Source organism: Anabrus simplex, chromosome 5, assembly GCF_040414725.1.
Source record: "Anabrus simplex isolate iqAnaSimp1 chromosome 5, ASM4041472v1, whole genome shotgun sequence".
Classification (NCBI taxonomy): Eukaryota; Metazoa; Arthropoda; class Insecta; order Orthoptera; family Tettigoniidae; genus Anabrus; species Anabrus simplex.
The window spans coordinates 81816615-81829299 of NC_090269.1; the positions used below are offsets into that span (position 1 = coordinate 81816615).

At 39.5% G+C, this 12685-nt stretch overlaps 1 protein-coding gene across 1 annotated transcript in view; it reads left to right on the top strand.

The window, feature by feature from the left end:
• The window catches only part of rno (rhinoceros), a 306578-nt gene extending 296334 nt beyond the window's left edge, over nt 1-10244 (top strand). The window contains exon 13 of the mRNA XM_067146977.2: nt 138-10244. Coding sequence (XP_067003078.2) covers nt 138-8399 — 8262 coding nt within the window. The 3' untranslated portion in view covers nt 8400-10244. The remainder of the gene's footprint in view (nt 1-137) is intronic.
• The last annotated feature ends 2441 nt before the right edge of the window (nt 10245-12685 follow it).

Sequence of the window (12685 nt, forward strand, 5' to 3'; positions counted from 1 at the left end):
ATGGGGTTTGGTTTTTCATTTAATATGTTTGTGCTCTTAATTCACTAATATTGCACTAATATTGACTATTGATAGTTAATGTGCTGTAGTGAGTTATGTCTTCACTAAATTAATTATTCCTTTTCTCTTCCATTCAGGTTCGCAACTTGTGCTATATGGTGAGTCGACGGGAGAAACTGTCCCGCTCATTCTTCCGGATGCGTGAGCAGACTTTCCACAAACAAGTTGCCGTATTGAGCGACTCGAATTGCAATCTGAAAGGGAAGGAAATTGCTGCAGTGATCGAAGCAAATCATGGACCTTCTATCTACGATCGTCTCTATTCGCAAACTTCTGCTGAAGATCACACCGCTGACTTTGATCTTATTCTTGCACGTATTGCTGGGGTTTCTTCACCAACACATTCTGCCTCGGAAGAAAAGAACAGAACTGACCTCAATGGGCTCGTTAAGCGATCATCTGAAAAGAAAGCTTCACTGGAGAACCCATATAAACGTCTCTATTTCAATGGTGCTGCAAGAAGACGCAGTAGTCTTTATAGTATGTCAAGTGGTAGTGAAACAGACACAGCTAGCGGAGCAAATAGACGTGTGGGTTCTGATGTTTCAAGTGCAGTATCAGGGAAGGTAACTAATAAGGGCTCTGCCTCATTGCGGTTGAATGTTGAGGACAGTGCAGCTTCAAGTACTGAAGATGAAGAGAAGCATGTTAAAGAAGTGGTGCGAAAAAGACATCCTGTTAGTCGTAAAAGTAACGTCAGTGATAGTGGTAAGCCTGTTGATAGGAAGCGGAACAATAAAAAGAGTTTCTTGTCTAGGATAAAGGTAGAGACTTCAAGTGAGGATGAGGAAAAAGCAAATAAGAATTCATGGCAGCCACCGCGCAGTAGAACACTTCGTCAGATGGAGCGTGAATTGCGTGATAAAATAGTGTCTGGTAGTGATGACAGTGATGAACTTTTGCCAATTAAAAGTACTAAGAATGAACCTCACAAAATTAATGCTATTTATTCAGATAGTGATACTGATGGGTCATTAAAAGGAGAGGCATCAGGTGGAGACCATAATGAAGATAAATCACCATCCAACACACCTAGTGATTCTCAGCAACATGTTTTACGAACCAAAGCAGCAGTTAAAGAATTTTCAGCAGGGTTGCAACCTAAAGTTGATAAACCACAGCAGAAAAACAGTGCTAAACACCCAAAGACAACAAAGAAAATAAAAGATAGTAAAGTGGAGGATTCATTGGATGATGATTTTGTCAAAGATAAGGAAAATAAATCTTCGAGGAAGAAGGAATATGATGCTACAGATCTTATTGTTCCCCAAAGACAAGCAGCTAAGAAAGCAACTGAAAATATTAGGTGTTCTCAAGGTCAGAGAACAAAGGAACAAATCCTTTTTGAGCAAGAATCGCTCAAAACGTCTCCTATTAATGAAGAAAATAAACCCAAATTGAAACCAAAATTGAAGTCTAAGGATGGTAAAGAATGTAAAATACTAAAAGATGGAAAATCCAGTGACATTTATGACTTTGAAAAAGATGGCAGTGATCCTCAGGAGATATTAGCTTATGTGCCGCAGCGACAAGCTGCAAAGAAGGCTGCTGCACATATAAAGAGTGGTATGACCAAACCAGTTCCAGGAGAACCTGAAACGGATCCTTCAAAGACTAAAAAGGACTCGACGGATACTGTGAAACCCAAGAAGGATATTGAAGTGCAAAAGGCTAAGAAGGAAACAGATGGTGAAAAATGTAAGGCTGTAAAATCACCTGAACCAAAGGGGAAAGGGCCATCGAAAAATACACGTTTGGTTTCATCAGGATCATCTAGTACTTCTAGCGATTCATCATCTGTCTCAGATAGTGAAGAAGAAGAGAAACCAAAGTCAAGTATAAAACCTGTTAAAAAGGACACTAAAAACACTATTGTGGAAAAACGAAATTTGGCTGACACCCTCCCTTCAACACAAAAGGAAAGTAATGAAGTTCGAGACAAAAAGATGCCCAAAGGACAAGATAAGAAAGTCAGTGGGAAGAATGCTGGGGACTGGCCCTTTCTCGACAAGGTTGAACAGTCTGCCAGTAGTTCATCCTCAAGTGACTCAGAATCTGACGACAATAGTGTTATCAAAAAGAAAGCCAATGCCACAGCACAAAAATGCAAGACTGAATCAGCCAATCTCAAAAATAAACCAAGAGATGAGAAGACTGACTCATTATTGGACACAAAACCAAAATCGTCAGATGCTGGGGAGGAAAGAAAAGGTCCAAACACAAAGCTGCACGGTAAGAAATTCAAGAAGGCGCCTGACAAGAAGCTTAAAACTTCCGACGGGCGGCCTGAACTTGAATTTCAGCCGCCAGTTACTCACAGAGATGAATCGTCCCCAACCAAGGATAAACTGGCCAGGGGGAGGAAGCATAGCAGTTACAAGACTTCTGGACCAAGTGATGGTAATAGGATCAGAAACATTGAGAGTGGATCAGGAAATCTCCATGACTCCAAAGATAGAGATCCCTCCCCTACAGAAACTACGGTCAGAAAGGAACGCAACAACTCAGGAAACAGAAACAACAGGTCGAGTGCTCAGAGAACTGAGGAGCAGCCGAAGCGGACCGGAGACAGAGAATCAGATACAGAAAAAAGAGCTCACCGAAAAGAGCAGAAAGATCAACCCAAGCCCGAAGTCCGGAAGAGAAAATCAAGTGAGAAATCCAACGCTTCGTCAGACGTGTGTCGTGAAACTGCGAGTATGTCCAGAAGCAATGAAGCAAGTGCAGAGAGATCATCCAGTAAAGAGAGAGGCAAGTCCGATGAGCATGTGCCAACTACGCTCAAGAAAGTTGACAAGAAAACGTTAACTTCCGTGGAAACGAAGGATGACAAGAAAGATCAAAATGTAAAGGATGATAAGAAAAGTTCTCCTGAGCAGAAAGTTAGTGATGAATGTGCTGTAGAAAAGAAAGTTGAGAAAGAAGAAAAGAAAAGTGAGAAGGAAGAAAAGAAAAGCGAGAAGGAAGAAAAGAAAAGCGAGAAGGAAGAAAAGAAACATGAAAAAGAAGAAAAGAAAAGTGAGAAAGAAGACAAAAGAGCTGAAAAAGAGACCTTAACTAGCAAACTTGAGAGGGAAATAGCTCAGAGGAAAGCAGAAAGAGAACTGCCAGTTGGCAAGAAATCTTCCAAAGGATCATTAGATAAGCTCTTCGAAAAACGTGATAAGAAGATAGAAAATCTTTTTCACAATAAAGATTCAGAAAAAGATACAGTGGTTGAAAAGGATAAACCAAGCTTACAGCGCAAGTCTACTGAAAAGAGTTTGGTAGTTAAAGAGACAGGACAAGTTGCACCCCCAAAAGAAGCTGACAAGAAATTGCCTTCAAAGGAAGAAATCAAGGGAGGTGTTCCAAAAGAGATATCCAACAAAGAAGCTAGTCCATCTGAAGGCAAACAAGTACCATCCAAGAATGGGACAACTGTATCATTAAAGGAAATTTCTAGAGAGACTGGTAAAGAAAAAGAGTTAAACAATGAAGAAATTAAAGAGAAAAATAAAAGTATTACAAGCAAAGGATCATCTGATAAATCTATTAAGTATAATTCGGTTATTACTTCAAATACTGAAAAATTACAGAAGAAGGTTGAAAAAGACACTGTAATAAGGAAAGTTGAGAAACAGGTTGTTAGCAAACACAATGAAAAAGATATTTTAAAGAAAGATGAAAGTAAAATGTCTCAAGATGATCAGGATTCAGCAGTAGGTGATAGTACTTCTGATAAAGACAGTAGAAGAGTTTCTTCAGACTCTGTTTCATCAAGTGGTGCTGAGGGTGAGGATGAAAAATTAAAGACGAAGGCTAAGCCTATGCCGCGTTGTAAGAAGGCAGCGTTAGGCGTTCTAAGTGATACTGAAGTTGTTTTAGAAGAGAAGGCACTTCACCAGAAAGGAGGAGCTGAAGCTCATAGCAGTACTGATAACAAATTAAATGAACTCAATGAAATTAGCAAGTCTATTAAAAAGGAATCAAGTAGTACTGTTACTGATGACCAAGCTGAGACTGCTACTGTTGCTGCTGCTGCTGCTGCTGCTGCTTGTCCTCCTGCTCTGATAGTAAACAGTGTAAAAGAGAGTTTCCACCAGAATGATGAAAGTAATTTGATAACTAAGGAAAATGCTGCTCCTGTTTTGTCTCCAGAGCAGATTCAAGAAGTTAGTGTGGAAGCAAAGTCAAACACCAATGTTAATCAGAATTCTAATGTGGCTCCCATTATCAACTGCTTTCCTCTTATGCCACAGTTGGAGAAAGTGTGTAATCTGGATTTAGGTCCAGTATTTCCTGCAACAGAACAGGAGCATCCAGAAGCACGCAAAATTACATCTCGATCATCATCTCTTAATGCTCCTACTCAGCAACAGCGCTCTATATTTTCACCTCAGCAACAATCAAAAGATCCTGGTGTGGCCGAACTCTTTGATTTTGAAAATGACATTCTTGCTGTAGATGAAACTGTCAATGATGACGGGTTTAGTATACCACGTGATCCTGATGAAATGTCTAGGGCACCTCTCACCTTCTCGTTCAGCAGTGAATTTTTATTCAAAGAAGATTCAAAAGAAGATAGTGCTCGTGAAACTCTTAACTTGGTTGAGAAATTAAGACTTGAATATGCTAAAAAGACCACATCTGTCAGTCACCCAGAAACTATTGAAAATGCAGCATCATTGCCTGTTCAGAGTGATGGGGTAATTCAGTTGGATGAAGTGGCAGACGAAAGATTAAATGAGCAAGGCATTGTTGAACCTACTGTTGAACCAAGTCCACCTGAGGTGAAGGAAGAGAAGCCATTGCAAATTACTGAAACAAAGATTGAAATGCCCTCACATGGAGATTGTGCAGTTGAAAATAAAATGCTGCCTGTGTCAGCTCCTATGGAGCTCCCTGATCAGGCTTTGGAGAATCAGCTCCAGCAAGAAGAAGAACCATCTGGTAAGCATGAGGTGCCACCATACATGGGTAATGGTAATGAGCAATATGATTACCATCCATGTGGAGTGCCCTTAGATGTACCAAAGGTGTCCATACCAGGACGAGAAAAATTAGATAGGAGTAACAGCGCGCAGGCTGATGAGCGGTGGGTCCCTCCAAGTCTGGATTTCATGCAACAGCATCATCACAATCTTTTGCCTCATTCGTATGAATCTCTTCCACCACAGCCTATGGATTGTACTCCTGCCCCTTCACCGTATACTGATCTTCGTACCAGGGCAAAGTGGGCAGATAGTGAAGTTCTCCCTAACAGGCGATCCTCGACCTCATCTGCTGCATCCTCATCTTCCTCATCCTCTCATAGAGAGGAATTAGAATCAAAACATGAGGACCTTCATCTTCCCCCTCATACTCCAGGAGGAGTTGATATATCATCATACCCAGGTTTGCATCACATCACCTCCTTCCCTGCTTGTGCATTGTCTGATGTTCCTTCTTATCATCCATATTCTGAGGCGACACCTTTCGTTCCTCCTGTTGCCTTATTTCCTCCATCTGCATGTGCCCAGCTGCCATTTCCATCTCCTGGACCTCCTATTTTCCCTCCCCCATTTGGAGCACCATTTTCTACTCCTCATTCTGTTTTACCCGTCCCTAAACCTCCAGATGAACAGCCGCATATGCCTCCTCCGTGTGTAGCAGCATTTACTTCTTCCTCTCACAATATGGCTCTTACTGCTGCAATGGTTTCACCTCCACCACCTGTTCCTACTCCAAATCTTCTACAACCAGAGTCTTCTCCTGTGTTGCATTCTGAACCTCCTCTTACCTCAGCAACATTTTCATCACCACCTGAACCCATTCAACAACTACCCCTTCCATTATCTCCAGTTCCAGTACCTGTACCTACTACAAGTAGTAGCATAAGCCAGCCGCAGCACACAACACCGCCTACTCCTGCTCCTCTGCCTCCTCCGGAAACAACTGCTCCAAAATCCACTTCCAGCAGTAATGTTGGGAAGAAGTCCCCTGCAAAACCCACCAGAACATCTGCTCGTTTTATCTCGCAACAAGGAAAATCCCCAGGTAAATCCCCTGGAAAATCTCCACGTCAGGAGAATGCTGGTAAGGCGTCAGCACAGAGTAGAGTTCGTGATACAGGTAATAAGCGAGGTGCAAGTAAAGTTTCTGTAAGTCGTTCAATGTACAATCAAACTCGCGGAGGTTCACGCAGAGGGCGTGGCCGTGGTCGCGGCCAGCATGTCCAGCATTTCCAAGATGGAGACTACCCAGGTGGCAATACAATTCATAGTAAATTGGTTGGTACAGTGTACGATTTGGAGTTTGACGATGATTCACCCAGTGAAAGCGTAGAGAATTTACGTGCCATGCGTGAGAGGAGACGCTCCACTGATGTGCATGACAGAAAAGCATCTGATGGTTCTTATCTATCTAGAGATTCTTCAGTATCACCCAAATTTGCTAGTCCCACTCATCAACAAATGCAGAACTCTAAACTTCGGACCTCTTTCAATAACGCTGACATAAGAGATTTACGACCTCCTACACCTCTGGGTGGACTTCGTTCATCAGTTGGTGATGAAGATTTAATGCCTCCCCCTTCACCTGTAAATAATGCTACTGCAGATAGGTTAGAATCATTTCCTGATGTGGTCCAGCCACTCTTGCCCGGACCCGTTGACATGCGAACTTACAGTTCTTCGTACGAACATAATCCTAACAACCACCCTGCTGGCTACAGCAATTCTCTTCTGGGAACGTTTACAGAATCCTCCGAGCAACATGTTACAGATTTTGATGAAGAGATGGAGAATGAACTTCATTCTGCTCTAGTTGCTAGCAAAGCAGCAGATAACAGTCGAATTGCTGAACAGGCTGGGAAACCTTTAGAAGACCTTACTGGTAATCAGGTATCTTCAGAAACATCTGCAACATCAAATAACAAAGTATCACTTTCTGATTCACGTAACCAGTTAAAAGTTAAAATTAAGGGACCTTTCTTGGATGCAAATTATGCAGCTACACCATCTGCAGTGCCACCTTGTGCCCAACAGCAGCCAGCACTACCGTTGTTGAATCCTCTCGATGGAATGGCGTCCTCAAATGCGATACCTACTGCAACTACTGCTGTATCTTCAGCCGCATCCTCTTCTGGCACTTCAAACCTCCGCCGAATGCGTAAGAAAGAACTGTTACGTCAGTATTGGACTCAGGACATGAATATGGATGATCCAACAGGTGGAAGTGTTCCAGGACAGGCTATGGCACCTACTGCAGCACCACCCGTTAATCGTACGGTGATAACTATTCCTAAAGCAGTTGCATCCATGACATCAATCCCAACACGTGAGGACTATAAAGCAGTTGTGGATGCCAATATGGAAAAGAAACGCAGAAAAGATAAGCCGTTATCATCTTCTGTTTCTCGAGAACTTAGGCATTTAGACCTGCCCCTTTCTAGTGAAGACTTGCCTGAGAGGAGGAGAAGTGTTGGTTCCACTGGAAGTAATGCATCAGCTGTTCTTCTACCAGATATCACTACTCCTCCTATCAAGAGACGAGGTAGACCTCCAAAATCACTGGCACAAACTCCTGAATCTATTCCATGTGCTCCAAAATTGAAAATTAAAATTAGTAGTCTTGTTGCATCAGAATCTGAGATGAACATTGAAGAGAAGAAACTTCGTGTTCGCCCACCTAAAAAGCGGTTGACTAATGTGCAGATGCCGTCTGTCGAAGAACTGAAGCGGGAAAGTATGAAATTTAGGCGAAGAATAATGGCAGATTTTGATGAAGAGGAAAAAAAGGAAAGCAAAGTTATTTCAGGTAAGCGTCGCAAACAACGACAGGTGGATTCGCAGCATGAAGTGGAACTTATCGATGTTGATAGGTCGGAAAATACTAGTGCTCCAAAGATTGTTATTCGTATTAATAAACGTAGTAGTAATAGTGTTAGTGGTGTGAACTGTGAAAGTGCGAAAAGTGCAATAGGTGAAGGAAGTGTAACGTCAGTACTTCGGACAGAAGAAACAGCAGATAGTCGGACTGCAGCTCCCCTTCCTAGTTTAGGCTCCGATACCTTGACACCTGCGAGTGGTGACAAGGAGAGCCGGCGGTCTAGTGGAAATACACCTACTGACAATAGTTGCAGTAATAAGAGTGTATCAGCTCCACCCAATGTACGGACGTCCAAAGTGAGCCCAATTAGGTTAAAAATAGCTCGTTGTCAGGAAGGTTATGTGATGAAAACGCAGACAAATCTGGAAACCATGACGCCAGTAAGTGCAACTAACTTGACACCAAATGCATCCGACGAAGCTCACAATAATAATACTAGTGGTAGTAGAAGTACTTTTCCTTTAAATCAAGATTGTGAGGTTAGGTGATGAATGTGGTAATCTATCATATATTTTTTGTTCTTTTTTTTTAAATTATTTTTTTAAAATTCCATAGTGATCTGATGTTGGAGTGATAGTGATCGTTTAATAGCTGTCACCAAGTGATAGCTATCACCTATCCAACAGTGTGCCCACCAGCCACATACACTGAAAGTGTACGTGTGGACTTGTACAAAAGATACGAAAATAGCTTTTAAATCCTGTAGCGTTTGCCAAGTGTTTTAAATTAAATCTACGATCAAATTTCCCCTTGTTTTTATTTCACGTTGTTAATATATGAAAGAGAATGTGTGATGTGGTATTTAACTCTTTTAGAAAATCTTGTAAATTTGCACAGTGTATATTTAGGCATAGCAAAACTGTTTAGTGTACAAAAGTCAATTACCGATTTAAGACTTGAATTAATATTTTTGTACATACTGTGTTTAAAGAAGCATGTGAATAGAAATCTGTTTGTAAGTTTATATTTTATTTAAAAGATATGGTTCGCAAGGTATGATAGAGACAAGAAAAAACATTTACTTAGAGCAGTAAATATAATTTATGTAAATTACATATTATTTATATATTTAACAGATTTAAAATTTAATGCATATGGGTCAGGAGTCGAAAATCCATTCTCACAGTCGATGGTTGTGATTATTAAATTGCAGCCATATCTTTTAAAAGAATGTTAAACAATGAAACACTTTTAGTACCATACGAGAGTGTGTGTAAATGTCAGCTTGCCGATGCAATCAATCGTTGCCATTTTTAAATGAAAAAGTGTACCTGTTTGCTGGTCTGAATGAGAGGATTTTCAAAATTATCTTTTTTTAATAACATACATAAAACGCGATGACTTTCGTGCTTACCGCTTTGCGGAAGCACTAAATGTATTTATAATATCCTCAGAGTTTTAGTCAGGAATGTTTGTTAAACAAATTTGCTCCACTGATGGCTTCAGAATAAGGAAAGCTAATCGAAGACTGAGCTTTTTATGGAAATGTGTTGCAAGAATACTGGACGTCATTTGGGTTGATAAATGTACCTCATGTTGCAATAAGAACTTAGGGTTTTTTTAAAAAAATAATTCTCATTAGTCAAGGTGCTCACAATGGAATTTGAAGCCTACATAGTGTTGGATATAATGCATTTGAAAACCTTAATTTGACGATTGGGTGCAAAGCATCTCTGTGTTTTATCTATTGATTTTCAAGCGGAGATATTCTTACAAGTAAAATGTATCTGATTTTTTAAATGTAAAACTAAAATCCGATTATTCAGGCATTAGTAAAATACTTACTACTGGCACATTTGTTAATTTTATTTAAATTTTTATTTATTTTTAATATCATTATTGGTGAGATGTGATGTTTATATAATACATCTCAGTAATAGGGATATTAAAGATTTCTTGATTACCAGTGAAGTGATTGGTGATTGTAAATGGTTACTAAGATAGCACAAGTCATTTGTACATTCTATTTTATCATGAAGCCATACTTCAGTACTCTATCTCTACGTGCACTGTAGTAATTTTATATTGTGACAGTCTCTGGTACGTGTTTCACAGTTTGCATGTTTTTTAGACATTGTTCTTCTGCTCTTACGTTATTGTATGTTTGTATAAAGATACGTCCCTACAACTCCTATTGCTTAGCAAATTTATTTGGAGATACATTGTACAAACTTGAATCGTTTTGTACAGAGAATATTTGTTTTTTTATTATTTTTCCTCATAAAAGTCTATGTTATTGTAAATACTGTACAAGTGAAGCTGGTCTTGTAAGATATGGTGTTGTAATGTGCACATAGCTGCATCGTCAAAATACAAATCTTTTTTTAGAATGAGAGTGATATGTTCAGAAGACTTTTATGTTTATTCATCCTTATTATCTATAAGTAGTAATAGAGAGGAATTAACTGAAGTACACTGGAAGTGATAATACAGAACAAGGCACATTATGTGTTCACTTAACCAAGGTAAGAGGAAAGGTCTTTACTATGAGAATATAAAATTTATCCTATACTAAGATTTGCATTTGAAACACTTCAATATCATTACTACATTTTACCTCTGACGTACATGGAAACTTACGCTTACATTGAAATTTCATATGGATGCATTTTAAACCCTGAAACACTAGGCAAGAAAAACAGTAAAAAGAATATAATGCAGATCCGGTATAAAATACTTGCATTGACCAATAAATGAAAAGTTGAAATGAATATACAGTATATATTTTAATATCTTAAACTTTGGGTATAAAGTTGTAAGAATTATTTAACATGTACGAAAATTTATTTATATTTTGTAACTACCATGCAATTTGTCATTGAGAAAACCGATGCTCTGTTTAAATGATATGCCCTTCGTATGGTGCTCTATTATGTGAATGGTATAGTATCGTATGCAATTATCTTCATATTGGTCCATATTGATACAATTACAATACATATGTAATATGCATTGATTAGGTGGAATCCTTATGTCTATCTGTTGTAAATGGTATAGTAAGTTGGCAGAGTTATTGTATCTTTAGAAAAATAGAGTTGCAGCAAAAATTTATTAAGTGAAATTTGTGGCATTAGACATCTAGTCTCAAAATACAGAGAGTACAGTTTAAGACTTCCCACTTATGTTCACAGGCCGTGGGAATCCCCAAGCGGGTGCCATATGACTTGCGTAAAGCCTGGCATGATAAGAAGTGGTGACAGCTGAGGCAGCAGGATGTTTACCTCTATCACTCAGTTTGCGATTGGATTTTAAAAGGTGCATTGTAAGGTTATTATCACGATGGTTAAGTACACTACAGCGCAGAGAATATTTTTGATTGAATGTTATTTGCACAAGAAGAAACCAGTTAAAAATTCCATAGACAGTTTCCCGGTTCTACTGTGCAATCAAAACATTACGTGCATCAACTTGTACACAAGTGGCATAGTATTAGTTCTGTAACTAATAAAAATTTAAAAAACACAGTGAAGGAGAACAGCTCTTAGACAAGAAAGGTTAGAAGATATACAGGCTGGACTGTAAGTCAGTCCGCGTAAGTCGCTTCGGAGAGTTGCTCAGGAAATTAGTATTTCACATTCATCAGCACGTAATGCAACAAAATGGTTATATTTATGATCTTATTGGACTCATTCAGTCCATAACATACAGCCTACAGATTTCATTGCAAGAATAAGATTTTGCAATCAGCTAATGATAGTGTCCACGATTGTATCGTGGATCCAAACTTTCTTTTTATGAGTGATGAGGCATGGTTTCATTTGAGTGGATATGTCATTTCACAGAACAGTAGGATCTGGGATACAGAGAACCCACACATTTTACAGCCGAGACCTCTGCACAACATGAAAGTGGGTGCATGTTGCGCTGTTAGTGCCCTATGAATTATCGCTCCAATATTTTTTCAGGACACAATTACTTCCAACCGTTATATTCACAACATACTCAAACCATTTTTTGCTGAACTGAGTGAAGAAGGAAAAAGTATAGCTATTACCTGCAGGATGGTGCTCATCGGGCGCGTAGCTTTTCGCGACGGTTGCAGAAAGTGTTAGATGATGATCAGATCATCAGTAAAGGCTTGTAGCCTTCTCATTCACCTGATTTAAAGAATAATCCTTGAATGGCAGAAGAATTAAGAATCGAAATTAGGAACACTGTGTATTCCATCAGGGTCCATGAACTGCAAAATGTGTTTTGAATCTCTTATAAGATGTGAAGTTCAAAGAAATCACTTTCAACATTTTCTGTAAGTACTGGCAAGTTTAGTTTCATTTACTAGTTGATATGTTTTATTTATTTTTTAATCTGAGCATGTATATAGCTGGTGAGTTCAGTTCCGTTTAGTTTCTAATAGGCGTAATCATGCCGCTTCTTTGAGATGACTAGATTTGCTCGCCATGGCGGGCACTGCGCTCGCTGTCACCGCATCTCTGCGCTCCTGTGCCTCGGTACTCCACAGTGAACTCCTAAAATATACTCCCTGTATATCAGTAATGGAATGGCTTTGAGAATGTTATTTGCTGGTTAATCAGAGAGGTAACTTCGAAGATTAGGCATACGATGAAAGTAAGAGAAGATGTTTATGTTGAGCACTCAGCCTGAAGGCTGATTGAATCCTCAACGGCTCCGCCATCAGCTGTCATAAATGGCGTAGGCATCACTTATGAGGCATACAAGGGAAATGAGTGAGGTAGTTTGTTCCTCATTGGATGATCCATTGTTATTGCTTATCAGTTTGCCAAGCCCACTGAAATGAACACACCAACCGATCCTA